A 14,694-nucleotide genomic window follows, 5' to 3' on the forward strand; every position below is an offset into this window, starting at 1 on the left:
GGGGGTCAACTATGACTCCTGCAGACATTAATACAGAAATATAATGACTCTTAACTTTGGTCAACTACTTGGCAAATCGAGGTCGCTTTTCTATTGTCTGTACAGTTATGGAACATGAAATGGCGTCAGCATATGGTCCAAACTCAAGTTTCACTGCAAAGTGTAAATCAAGTATACTGACGTCATTCCATGTTTGAAAAGAGTACAGAACATAGAAAAGAAACCTCGGTTTGTTTTTTACCAAAAAAAAAATAATAATAAATCAATAACACGCACTTTTTCGACAAGCGCGCGCTCGTTGTCGTCAGCTCATATTGGTCTGTTCTCTTATCGAAAATCAAAAATAGCCAATCAGCGCGCGAGAAACTACAATTTATGTGATAAAAAAAGGTTTTGATTTTCAAATATAAAAAGTGGTAAAGGGCTTCAAGTATGTGCCCTGGTTATTTATGAAAAAATATCACAGGAAATATTTGCTTTTAAAATTCCAAATTAAAATTCCACCCATTAAACTGCAGTTCCAACATTGCTGGCAGAGATCTCAGGCCCCATATGATAAGCATTGCCTTTGGCTGCTTCCTTGCTTGATCCAGATGCCTTCCCTATCGATCCCAAGAAGGATTTTCGCTTTGGCAGCCTTACTTGACCATTTGCCTTTACATTCTGATACAGGCATTCAGAGAGATTTATGTAATCCTATAAGAAACATGAAAACCATTAAATAAAGGATAATATGCAAATGTTGACTAAAACGTTTTTCTAAGTAGAAATAATGTAAGAAACAAAATTTGTCTCGATCAAAACTTAAATCCTTTTCAGTTGACTCTTTGAATATAACGGAATCAAGATGCCATATAATTTGTCAAATTGCATGGATAATATATAGAATAATTAGTGACAGAAAGTTAGTTAGCTGTTACCCTTGTTTGGACTTCTTCTAACTTTATAAGTGTTTCTTTCAACTCTGGGAACGTTGGTCTGTCATCAGGGTTTGACTCCCAGCAACTCGTCATTACGTCATATCTTGAGAGGAATAAAATAATTCAACAAAACTCTAAGTTATGGTGAACGGAGTTAATAGGTGACACTTATTTAAAAGGCTAGAACAAAATACACAGAACAAAGAAAAGAACACGATAAAATGCCAATTATTCAATATGCTAGGGGCGAGGTCAAAACAATTGTCCAAAATGGTCCAAAATAGGTGGTGGGTACGTACCGGTAAATACCCCCTGCCCCCTCAGACACCTGTTCAGATGCTCGTTCTTGCGGGTCTGTAGTGAAAATTTCTATGCACAAATATGTTTTTAGCATACATTCAGACAGACAGTCCATTCATTTCTGTGATTTGGCTTTTAGTTTTGGAGATATTTGGAGACAAAATCTAAGATTTCACTACCATAGATGGTGGGTACCGGGTAACACCACCCCTCCCCCCTAAATTGGGTCCCGTGAGATGACAATTGTTTTACCCTCGTCCCCTATATATTTTGTTTTAAATTGCGTCCTTACAATTCTGGATCAACGTGACCAGGGCGTGGCATGCGATACCCGTCATCCAGACGCTGTGGGATCTCTTTTCCATTCAAACCAGCATATGGCTCAGCACCTGAAAACGTTTACAATATATATTGAATTTTAATTCTCTAGGCTCTACTGTATTTATTACATGTCAATGATTACAATTCAAAAAAAGCTTGTTGTCTTTCTTGTTGTTTATATTTTCAAATGATCGAAAATAACAAAATAAGGCAAATTTGTTAGCCTACCGATAGTGCAGATTTCGTACAGGACAACACCAAAGCTCCACCTGATTTGAGGAGATAATAGTAATATCTAATTAGATGATAACTATGATCATTGTATACTAAAACTCAAAATGTTCTTATTTTTTTAACTGTAACCATCTTCCTATATTGTAAATAAATATATATATATATGTATATATATATATATTAACTTACACATCACTCTTTGTCGTGTACTCGCCACTTCCTGTAAGAGCTTCAATAGCAGTCCACTTTACTGGTAAACGACCCTAATGAAACAGATTTTTGTTAGATATAAGATGCAATTGTTTGAAAAAAATTAATGCTATTAAGTTTTAAAAGAAAAAACAAAAATAAAAAGTTCTTCTGTCCCCAACTTTCCTACTTCCAATTGCTTTGAAATTTCAATGATCAATTATTATGTTTATACTTACAGCAATTTGTCTCAGCTTTTCTTCTTTCTTTCATCTCTCTCTCTCTCTCTCCTTCTCTCTCTTGAACACAAGACTATTAACGCTATAGGCTGTTAACAATGGAGCATTTACTGGAGAAAACTAACCTCAGTCGTTCGCACATAGATGTCGTCATTGCTGACGTCCTTCGCCATACCAAAATCGGTAACTTTACAAGACAGACCCTCGCCAACAAGAACGTTACGAGCAGCAAGATCACGATGGATAATCTTTAATCAAAATTAAAAATAAAAAAAAATTAAAGTCGAGAAGTAGAATATAATCTTAGCACAACAACATTTTCCGTCACTTGGTAGAGCATGCTTCTTACATGATCGCGCTTTACGACGTGCCTAAGTCGCTATTTACGGAACGACAATATATTCTTTATATGACAAGCGGGCAAATGAAAGGATTGCAATACTCTTATTTCTGCTAATGTTTTGTAAGTTAAACCACTCTGGTTAATAATTAGCCACAGCAACGGCTGTTCACTTGCTAGCTTTTCTTAGTATGACATATTCATCTAGGTTCTTTGTAAATTAATTTGGATTGTTTTCGGGTAAGTTCCAGATTTTGAGATGAACTAGTTGAGTGAATAATTAGCAAGTATAGCCATGGTACCTTTTCTGAAGCAAGGTAAGCCATGCCATCAGCAACATGCCAACCAAAACGAAGGAGCTGTTGAGATGACAGATTGGTGTTGGGCTTGATTTCTGGATCAGAATAGTAGTCATCATTCTCTCCTCTGCTCTTTCTCAGATATCCCAAGAGATCACCAAACGGTACGTACTCAATAACTACCAATGGGCGACCTGATTCAAAATACAATAATATTAGAACAATAACTTACATAAGGAATGGTCTTAGCAAGAGCCTTTACATCGCTGGAAAAACAAACAAGCAAGAGAACCGAAAACTATTTGCGGTCTACTCCAGAAAAAAAAAATTCCTAACTATACCATGCATTTTCCGAAAGACCATATTGATACACAAGTTGATACGTCACATGGAATTTGGCCGTATTTAATGGCAATTGACCAAATATGTATACTGATTACTCAGGAAATTGTTCTACTTCAAAGACAGGGGTGGGGACGAGCTGCCTCCCTGTCCATATATCCAGTTTAATACTGTTTACTATATGTAACATACGTTGAATTTAGGTAAAATAAAATCTACTGGTAACTAGTATATTGGTTTCAAGGCTATTGTCGTGTAATACACCTAGATTGGGGGTTTTCTGGTATAATATAAGTTTGTTCATAGATGGGTGGGCTGTTACGGCAAATGTGTATATTATCATTACCTTCGTCTTCTCCGCATCCCAATAGCCTTATCACGTGTGGGTGTGGCTTCAGTGTCTTCAGAAGCTCGAACTCTTTCATCAAGTCTCTTATTTCGGCGTCTGTTGCATCAGCTGCATTTAAACATAACAAAAAAGAAACCTTAAGAATGGAATAAATAATATCTATTACCTCATATCGCAATGTTTTATCTTTATATACATATGTAATATCTCCGTCTTCCATTTTCCTTCTATACTGAAGAAAAAACTTGTTGAAGCCCTCTCATTCCTTCACTGTAAATATCATGTATTTCTTCTTCTTTTATGTTGCTTCCCTTCCAGGATTCTTCGAAACACACTTTGCTATCATACCGAGCGGATTTTTCAAAAGGCGCGGATTTCTATACACAGATACTTACCGTAAGGGCTTTTGATAGCCACCAAGTTCCATCCTACACTGTTTGGTCCTTTACCATGGACACGTCCCTTATATACAAGACCAAACGCTCCGTTACCAATAACCTGATGAAAAAAAAATGAAAACCAGATATCCATATGCGGTGTCATTTGAAGAAAAAGTATCACGATTTGCGTCTCGCATAATTAATTTAACTAGATCTTAATGAGCGAGGAAAATTATTATACCATGGATTGATCTTAGAGAAGTAAACGGAATGTTTTGGAAGGAAATAGAGAAGGATGAAGGTGGTGGTAGTATTTAAGGGGGGAGGGGGTGGATTAGTAGTAAGATATATATAACTTTCTAGAATAACACTTTTTTTTTTGTTAAATCAACAAATAGAAGCAAACTTTTTTGTGCTACCTTGAGAATGCAAATCTTTTCTCTTGGAATGGTCCAGTCAGGGTCCATCTGATAACAAGGACTTCCTACCATAGACTGTGTCCTGGATCGAGAACCTAGTAAATTATCATTAGCTGAAGCTTCTCCCCAGACATTGCCTTCCAACGACAATGCTTCTCCAAAGCTGTTGATAATAAGATAATATCTTATCAATATATGCCAAACATTATTTTATCTAAATTTACTATACCAAGCTTTATTTTCTATTATATTACATGTCATGAACGAATGTTATACTTTATATTATACCTTTACTTATCAATGTTATGATCAATTAAATTCGTACTGCGTGCGATGAATTTTTCTTGTCATTATCCAAATCAAAAAGGAGTTGGTTTAAACACACGGGGAAAAATCCAAGTTCAAACAAAAAGCCAATATTAGCTTTTATTTTTTTATGTCGTCTTTCTCATTTAACCATTATAAATGCATAACATTTATTGTAAAACTTACCTAAAATGTCGTGGATCATTCCATTCTGCAAAAAAGGGGACAGATGACATACTTATGAATAAGGAATAGCTATTTTTATAGGCATCTAAAGAAATAAATAAGGTGAATAAAACAAACCTCGTTTGCCTCGTTTGCCTCGTTTCCTTCTTCTTCGATGGATTAGTACAGCCACGACAGCCACAATCACCACTAGGGCAATAATTGGACCGACATATACCAACACGCTAGCACTCGATGAGCTGCCTGTATCACCTTTCCTGGCTGCAGCTTACAACAGTCAAACAAATTACATGAAATAAGCAGGTATTGAAAATAATTACAGTTCAAAGCATATAGCTGTTTGTTCATTTTTCATGGATGAATCAATATTCAGAGTAAAATGCAGTTATCATTACAGTTATCTAACTCATATGACACCCGAGATAAAAGATAACTCGTCTACACATGCTTGCACTTTCCCCCTCCCGAATCAAGAGCGATCGTGCTAAAAACGACTAGTTTTTTCTTCGGATTATACAAAAAACTCAAAAACAAAACAAAAAAAAACAACAAAAAAACAAAAAAACAAAAAAACAAAACAACAACAACAACATAAAAAACAACAAAAACAAAACAGAAAAAAAAAACAACAGACAAACAAACAAACAAACAAACAAATTTTAATATATATACTCACACAACAACTTCTTTACTTTTTTGAAAAAAATCTCAATAAAACCTCGAAGGATGGGTAGGTTGAATCACACTGTCTAGTAGAGCATTCATTTTTTGACACTGCATGGTACATATGTTGAATAAACTGAAAATTAATCTAACCTGCTACGACTTGTTTTGTTGCTTGTGGATTCAATGTACTGCCTTCTTCTTCTGTTTTTGGTTCTGGATGATATAATAGAGGAACATCAGGCTTCGTTCTGTTGTATAACTAAGGTTATTTTGTTGTTTCTATTGAATTACGTAAACTGTGCAAGGCACACGAAGAAGCCAACGGGATGCTAAGGGAAAATGTTGAACTCCAGCAGAATTTAAGTTTGTACACTTTGCTTTCAAAGGTGTCATGGACACCTTGGCCTTTTAGTGATGATTTATTTAAAACTGAGTGTCAGAAATCGCAATAGAGCGTTTTTACGTGACGTCACAGCGTATCAACTGACATAAACTTTCTTCCTTGCATTTTATTCAAAAACTGTGCAGAAAGTTTCTATTGTTTGGTACACCAATATGGGTGCCTTATCACGTGAGTGAAAACGCTTTATAATATGTACGTAAGAAGTGAAATTAAATGGATATTCGAGATGTCTCAATTTTGACCTCGTTATGATCTATTCCCACTTAAAAGCATTGGATCAGTTTGCCAAAATACTACTTTACTATCAACTTATCTTTTCATATGAAAAAGCTAATTATCATCAATAAAACGATTTTATATATCTATGCCAATGAATGTTTAATGTTATGAAAGTGATCATGAGCACAAGAGAAGAAAATACCAACCTTTTCCAATAGTAACGATACAAGAATTATCCGGATCTAGTTTACTTTCACCATATATATTCCAAGCCGTGACACTAAACTCAAACGTCGTTTGCCACTGAAGATTGAACTTATACCATGTTCTTGTATTAGTGACATTCTCATTGCTCCAAGCTCCTCTCATAAAGTTATTCTTCAAAATACGGTGTTTGACTGTGTAGACAAGGACAGGGGCTCCTCCGTCATCCTTTGGTTCAAGCCAATGGAAGATAGCAACTCGGCTTACTCTTGAATCTTCACGCTTTTCGCAGTCAACTCGTGGAACAGATGGTGGCCCTGTAAGCCAAAATGACTAATTCATAAAGAGATGTAAAAGAATAAAGCATAACCTATTCGTCTACCACACTAGAGTTATATCGAAGTGGCTCGGTTTTCGAAAACGCAGTTTCCTATAGGCTTGCAAAATATTACTTATCACTTATTAAATATTTTCTATTTGCTCACAAACTTTCATTTTTAAACTATTATCTTATCACTACATATCATTAAATCAAAGTTGTCTCTTCGACTTTGCTAAGTTATAATTAAGAGGGAGGAATATGATTTTCTCGATATATAGATATTTTGTCGATTTTGTTAGCAAGCTACTAGAATTTGATTCCTTCTATATAGCTTTTTATAAAAAAAACTGCTCTAAATCTCGCCTTCTGATTGGTTGGGAGCGCGTACTTTATGAGAGCACATAGCACGCGCGTTCGTTTTCTATCTTTTCAGTTGAAAGTATAATCCTTAAGGTTTTCATTGAAACATTATATTTTTATAACATTAACAATATGCGGCCACATAATTTTAGCCACCAATTTACTTTCATGACTCACCAACTTGCTGCAGTACGAATGTTACATAGTCCTTTCCAATCGAATTCGAAGCTTTACATGTATAATTTGCATAATCAAATGAATTTGAAATGAAAATATATAGTTCGTCAGTGTCGCGTTTCTCAAGAATCCCGTTCGCCAGCCATTCGATCTTTGCTTCGGGGTTAGCACTCACAGGACATCTAAGCAACACTCCTCTTCCAATGGGAACACGGACGATTTGGAGATGACTTGAAATGTTAATGATTGGTGCGTCTAGAGCAGAAAAAAAAAATTCTTGTTGTCATTTGTTTTATGTTAAATCGATTGAGAGGATATAAGAGCTGGGGATCAGAGAGATCAGAGGGATCAAAACGAGAAAGTTTGTGTCTTTTATTTTCAAAGTGGCTTCACAAATTAATAGCATCATTTAAAGGACTATTTCGGGTATATACCAAAAATAAAAATGAAAAGGACATGCCAGATTCCTAGAAAACGATTTCGAGTAGTGTGCACATGGTGAAAGCAATTATAAAGTCTTTCCATTACGAAAATAAACTAAACAGATACAAACAAACAATCAATAAAACTAACAAACAAGAAAGAATATACAAAAGCAAGAAAGAAATTTGGCAAAGAGAAGGTGATGCAGAAAAGAAAGAAAGCAGTTTGTAAAAATAGAATTTCCAATGAAAAAATAAATGAATAAAAAGGACTTTGAAAAAGATCACTCACATTGTACGTCGACTGTAGCAATACCAGAGGTAACTTTCCCAACTTCATTTTCAGCAACGCAGTAGTATTTTCCATCATCTTTTCTTTCTGTGCTACGGATCACGTATTGCTCAGTATAATTTTCCTGTACAACCTGGCTATCTTTCAGCCATGTTATCACAGGACGTGGCTTCCCATTTGCAGCGCATGTCAAATTTAAGGTCTTGCCTTCGATGATTGTTGTGCTCTTTGGTGGCTGGGTAATCTTCGGTGGATCTGTTCAATATGAACAATTAGTTTATGAAAACGCCAAGAAAGCGGCAATTTAAAACTTCCAGCTGCGACTTTAGTAGATCGAAAGCCACAATTTATATCTATATTTATATTTTATATATAATACTGCGGACTGCAAGAACGTTGTCATAAAAAAGGAATTAATATAATTAGAAATATATTTTAATGTCTTGATTCTAAACCTCCTTAAATTAATGAAAATAACTGCTGTAGTTTGTGCTAAGGAAAAAATATTAAAAATGCCTGTCCATACCTAATAGTGATACAAATTCTCCTGTTTTTCTTAAAAAAATTATTAATAGGTCTTGTGATTGTTACTGGAAAAAAGTGGATTTCCTTTTTTTTATGAGATGTTTTGCTGAATTACTAGTGTCATATCCAAAAACACTTTTTCCCCCTTATAAATACTTTCGGTTTCAAGATTTGCAGCAGTTTAAAGTTTGTTTGTCATCCAGCAGAGCTTTCCATGAGCTGAATTGATTCGTTATCAAAGTCATATATCAGCACGCGACTGTTGGTTGCAAAAGGCCTACTCCTATCTGTCATTTTTCTATTTGACAACGTCTCTGCAATTAGGTGTATTTATATTTGTATTTTAATTATATAATTCAATATTCAATAAAATCCTAATAATTATAGATTACCTGTGACAATAAGGAGTATTTTGTTTTCCATATTTCTTAGCGTCCCACCAAGTCGAATGGAGTATACAGCTTCATCGTCAAGATTGATTGCACTTAGTACAAATGTAGCTTGTTTTGTGCTTTCTAATACTGTATGGTGTGCATCTGGGTTTCGTATTCCTGTTGAGCAGTTGGTACTTTCGACGTATTTACCCTTTACCTGTTAAAAATAAACGATGGTTTTAATTCGATAGACCCTTTGCAGCACTTTGGAATGCGGCTCGAACTGGAAGACAAAACCATAGGTTCCAATTCTCAGGAGATTGGAATTCTTTTGTTTTGTCCCCCAGATCGAGCTGCTTTGACGTCATATGCAAAGGGTTTATAGTTTGAAAATTATTTGATCGGCACTGCGTAAAGTACAAAAACTCAAAGTATACTCTTTTGTTGTCACCAATTCTTTTATCTTGCACGAATAGCTCAGTGTAAAAGCAAAAACTGACTAAATATAATAACTTCATTCTAGTAAAAATTTGGATTTTTAGAGAATTTTAGACGTAGAGGCTGCAAAAAAAAAAACCAAAAAAAACCAAAAAAAAAAAAAAACAAAACAAAACAAAAAAAAAAAAAAAAAAAAAAAAAAAAGTCAAAAAACAAATCAAAAACAAATCAAAATCAAAAACAAAAAAAAAAAAACAAAAGACAACAACAAACAAACAAACAAAAGCAAAAACAAAAACAAAACAAAAAGATACCTTAATCAAACAAAGAGCTTTGTATTCCCCGTTTTTGTATACACCAAATGTAATGGAAGACAGAGTCTGTATATCATCTTTGTTCAAATCATAACGCCAGGCAAATGTTGCCCTCTGCCCACGTTGGACAGACAACGTCCCAGCACCCAGAGTAAAGTTTGAAAGCATCTAGAAAAGAAAAAAATATTGGTTAAAATTGTACATGTCGTTATAATTGTTGAGGGTAAATACAAATGGCAATAATTTTTTATCATATTTTATTTTAATTGAAAACGTTACTCGGTAATATGTAAAAAGTAAATGCATAGATAAAATTGTTTTAAGGATAATTAATTAATATGAGTAAATAATTAATTTTGTAATCAAGGTATGTCGAATTTCTTTAACATTGTTCTTGGAGACCACCCACGTACCTTCACATCGAGCTCGGTAAATCCACTAAGTGTTGTGGGTCCAAATTCGACCTAAATTTTAGGATAGAAAACACATGAGCATTGGACTTTACTTTGTGTGCAAGCAGACCTACGACATAGCGCTATCCGGCGGGTAAATCCTTATCCAGTGGATAAGTCGATGCTGTTATCCAATAAATTTATCCACTGGATAAGATTTATCCGTTGGATAGCGCCATCCAGGCCCTGCCTTACTTAATTTAACTTACTCAACTTATTAATTCATATATCTCGTTTACAATCAATAGCATACTCACTAAACCAGCATAAGTACCTCAATTCCGTAGAATTTCTTATCAGTAGATAAAAGTGGCGATAACTCAAAAGCAGCCTTGTTTTGTGACAAGTCACCAACCCACCGCATCCTACCAATGTAGGGCTTTACGTCGGGTTCGTTTTTTGCAACTGTCACATCGACAGACCCATTCTTATGGCTTGCTATCCATATTAAGGTATTTCCCAATGTGCCCCAATCCCTCTTGTATACCCCAAAGTATACTTTACTGATTGAGTGATTTGAGAACTCCCATGTAAAGTTCACTGCTTCTCCCTGAAATCCTACTAATGGGTTGTTAGGCTTAGTTGTGAATTTTGGACTAGCAGTGGCATCTGAAAAAGTTGAAGTGTAAAACATTGCAATAAGTATTCGTGCATACAAACATAATAGTAAGGGCCATTTCTACGTAAATACAAAATTTAATTCGAACTGATACATTTATAGAAACGTGTAGTAAGATGTGTCGATCATGTAAAAAAAAGGGTCACATTTAATTTGTGTCTGGTTTTTCCCCCGTAATGACATTATTGTTTATTTGGTTTATTAGTATATTTGGTAATTCTGAGAATTAACAAGGTGTCAAAAGAAAGAAAAAAAAGAAAAGAAAAGAAAAGAAAGAAAGAAATAAGGAAAGAAAAAAAGAAAGAATGAATGAAAGAAAGAAAGAAAGAAAGAATAAATGAATGAAAGAAAGAAAGAACGAATGAATGAAAGAAAGAAAGAAAGAACGAATGAATGAATGGATGGATGAATGAATGAATGAATGAAAAAAAGGAAAAAGCATTCAAAAGTACTGATAATATATAATATATGTTGTGCAAAATAGTGTATCGCTTATCTTTTTTCTTGTTTTTCATTACTTAATTATATAAATCAATGCTATTTGAAGAAAAAAACAAATAATAAAAAAAGATTTTACATATGTACTATTCCTATTGCTAGCAGCTGTTGTCAATGTATTTATTCCTCTTAAAAAGTGTTAATATAAGTAATAAATTACTAATGCCATTGAAATAAACACCTTATATATACAGCCTTATATAGTCTTACTCCGTAGAAGTCAGTTCCACAAAGCTTTTCACGGTGATCCAATTTATCTACAAGTTCCTGCTGTTTTATTCAGAAACACCGACGCAGCCCATGCTAGTACTCTACTAGTTATCACCACCTTATATATAATATCAATCACTGGCTAGAAAATCAAGCAAAAGGAAGATCGTTCGAAGTTTTCGGTTTCTACCTGTTTCAGCTCTCTTCATTCAGAGAAGAGGAACAAGGAACAAAAATCATTGTTTGCTCCATTTAAATCGAAAACGCATATGAAAGTCATACAATAGCCGCACTGATAGCATCTTCTAGAATCAAACGAAACGTGATGGATTTTGGTGATGGAAGCACACATAGACCAAGCTAGGTTCCTGCGATGTCATGTTATAAGAAAATTATATGGCAATACGAGAAAAACCTCAATAAAATATTGGAGAAGAAAAACGTTAAAGCTGGCTTAATCCAAAATCTAAGTACACAGTGATGGAATTGCATTCTTGTGCGTAGGAGGCATTCGAGTTTAGATCCCGTATTCTCTATGTTTATAATTCTATTTTTTCATTTATTTATCAAGCTTCCAACAGTTAAACTGTTGCGGAGAATTAAACAGGTGACATTCCACCTATAGGATAGTCTCCAACTAAAACTAAGAAAGAAAAAGAAAAAAAAAAAAAAAAAAAAAAAAAAAAAAAGAGAAAGAAAAAAAAAAGAGAGATCAAACAAGTAACTAATGAATGTATGGCTAAGCCCTACAGTTGGAGCAGCGGCATTTCGTCAACCAAGAACAGGTATTAGTGGTCTCAAAGGAAGACAAACATTTGTCATAATAATTACTAACTTGGCAATTTTATTGCAAAGGTTTCGGCCATATTGTGATGGATAATCAAAATTCTTAACAATAGAAAGTTCTTATATAAATTTCTTAACAATATAATTTTTTTTTTTTTTTTTGAAATATAAAGTTATTCACAATATAAGCAAATGCATTCTGTATAGCCCAATTTATAAAAATTATATCCTTGATCTTGCTTTCTAGCATAGCACTTCGTTGATAAACAAGTACATGTAGGAAAACAACAGATACTTTGTGCAAAGGCCAAATCTGAGTTTACATTTAATGTCCAAAAAAAGAAATGCTTTTCACACAATGAATGCCATACACCTACTTTTATTGCAGCAAAAAGATTCTGAGCATTCTTAAGCGTTAAGGAAACGGATAATTCATCTACGATTTACCTTTCAAGAAGAGAGTAACCCACAGCAATCCAAACACGACTTGCAAGAAACCAGAGTTCGCCATGCTAGAGAATGGTTATAGCATTTGAGAAGAACTCGTTTGTGTTGTTGTTTTAAGTACTGAGGTACGTGCGTCTTTTCTTTGCAATGAATCTGAACAATGCGCTGTAACTGTTGCAGCTTCCCTTAATCCTGTAAATACTTAAGCCATGTATTAGAATTTAGAACCGACAAAGTTTAAAGAATTTTTTTCTTCAAAGAATAAGCAGAAAAGAATAAGAAGGAAAAAAAGAAAACATCCTTCGTTTTCGGGAAAAGAAGTATTTATATTCATTTTTATGGGAAATCCATGTGCGAAAATGTAGTAAGTAGATTGGCTAGTGAAAATGAAAGAGACTGGCCTATCCCAATACAAAGTAAAGCGCGCCGTACATGTTTCCGGTGACTTAATATCCATTTCAACTTTGTTAACCTTTTCCTGCTTTTGCTTTCGGAATAATTATTCATTTACGTCAATCAAAACATTTATCGGAAGAAAGAAATACGAATGAACTATAGGGCACGTCGAGAAAGGGAGTGTGGCCTGAAGAGAACCTTTAAAGTGCTACTCTGACGAAAATCGCTCAAACTTGGATTCAGCTGAAACTTCCTAAGAATACTCTTTAAAGGTCCAATAGACACTGTATGAAGTGTTTTCTCGGTATTCAGGACGAAAGTATTATATTTTTACGATTTTTTTTTGGAGTCTGTGACGTCATACACTCAACATCGAACATTGCTCCATACATTTCTTTTTAGTTTTATGATCAAAATATCAATAGTAAAGGGAGAAAGAAATACCCAAACACCCCAAAATATAAATTATAGTCACAAGTAATGTGAAATAAGCACATCTGCCACCCTTTGGGCTTCATAGGAATAAAATAAATTAAGGATTTATATACAAAGAAATATATGTAGCAATGTTTGATGTCGAGTTTATGACGTCACAGACTCCAATAAATATTCATAAAAATATCATACTTTCGTCCTGAATATCGAGAAAACACTTCATACAGTGATTATTGGACCTTTAAAGAGTATTCTTAGGAAGTTTCAGCTGAATCCAAGTTCGATTAGCAATTTAAATTCAATAACAAACTGACTTTTTTTAGTGATGGCCGTGCTGGTAGTAGAGGAAAAAAGAACAGGATAAGAGTGTAAACGATGATCATAGAGGGTAGCATTCACAACAGCTAGATTTCAATTCAATATACCAATATATACCAATATATCGTACTTCATATTAACTCTAATAGCAATAATCATTTACTAGTGTTTTTCTCAACAATAACCCATAAAATGCTCATAAACAATCCGTGGGCTTTTTGTTCATTCCATTTTCTTTTGAATTCTGTTTGAGTTATGATCAATATTTCGTTAGATGTCTCAATGCGCAACGAGAGATTTTGAGTATTTGCATCATAGAGGGCTCACAAACACCTGTATAAAACTGGAATTTGGAGTCCCAATGAAAAACAAAAAGTACTTTTTTTTTTGTTATTTGAGTCATAATAATAGTTTCGTTAGACAAAATATATCTCCTGAAGCGCTTAAAGAAATAAAGTTAAAAAATGGAAATGATTTTAAAAACACATAATTCATAATATCCGCTTCCAAATTAAACTGTATAACTTGTTTTTGCATATTTTCATGGAGGAGAATTTCAGTATAACAGTCTTGACGCGCCGTTTACGACCTGACAATATATTTATTCTAAAAGGCATTAAAAATATAGCTAAAAAAAGAAATCCTCTTTAAAACAAAGAATCCAAATTATTCAATGTAATATTAAACTGTATAACTTGTTTTTGCATATTTTCATGTAGAAGAGTTTTAGTATAACAGACTTGACGCTCAGTTTACAATCTGGCAAGATATGTATTCTAAAAGGCATTAAAAATATAGCTAAAAGAAAAGAAATCCTCTTTAAAACAAAAAATCCAAATTATTTAATATAATATTAAACTGTATACCTTGTAATTGCACATTTTCATGGAAACGAATTTCGGCTATAACTGGTTTTTGCAAGACAGGTATGGTGAAAAATATTGAAATCGCTTGACGCGCAATGACCAATCTGACAACACATGTTTCATTAAA

The 14,694-nt window shown here is 34.0% G+C and overlaps 1 protein-coding gene across 2 annotated transcripts; it reads right to left on the reverse strand.

Annotated features, from left to right (window-relative positions):
* Window positions 1–55: 55 nt before the first annotated feature.
* Window positions 56–12,717, reverse strand: LOC116300137 (fibroblast growth factor receptor 2). Of its 2 annotated transcripts, none has more exons than XM_031708923.2 (21): window positions 12,553–12,717; window positions 10,267–10,601; window positions 9,954–10,004; window positions 9,541–9,708; window positions 8,807–9,005; window positions 7,890–8,144; window positions 7,176–7,430; window positions 6,319–6,633; window positions 5,641–5,703; window positions 4,942–5,091; window positions 4,825–4,849; window positions 4,333–4,495; window positions 3,929–4,031; window positions 3,531–3,641; window positions 2,846–3,036; window positions 2,329–2,451; window positions 1,965–2,038; window positions 1,770–1,810; window positions 1,513–1,609; window positions 921–1,023; window positions 56–696 (listed from the first exon to the last, which is right to left on the reverse strand). In XM_031708923.2, exons 1-21 carry the CDS (start codon window positions 12,614–12,616, stop codon window positions 508–510), a joined length of 3,075 nt encoding a protein of 1,024 aa, XP_031564783.1. In that variant the 5' UTR covers window positions 12,617–12,717; the 3' UTR covers window positions 56–507. The 2 variants fall into 2 exon arrangements, with proteins under 2 accessions (XP_031564783.1, XP_088881804.1); XM_089025678.1 differs by having other exon boundaries at window positions 4,942–5,085; window positions 12,553–12,716.
* Between the last annotated feature and the right edge of the window lie 1,977 nt (window positions 12,718–14,694).

The sequence above is a fragment of the Actinia tenebrosa genome, unplaced genomic scaffold (genome assembly GCF_029948245.1).
Source record: "Actinia tenebrosa isolate PJP-AT-01 unplaced genomic scaffold, QUT_ActTen_1.0 PGA_scaffold0__85_contigs__length_37466705, whole genome shotgun sequence".
Taxonomy (NCBI): Eukaryota; Metazoa; Cnidaria; class Anthozoa; order Actiniaria; family Actiniidae; genus Actinia; species Actinia tenebrosa.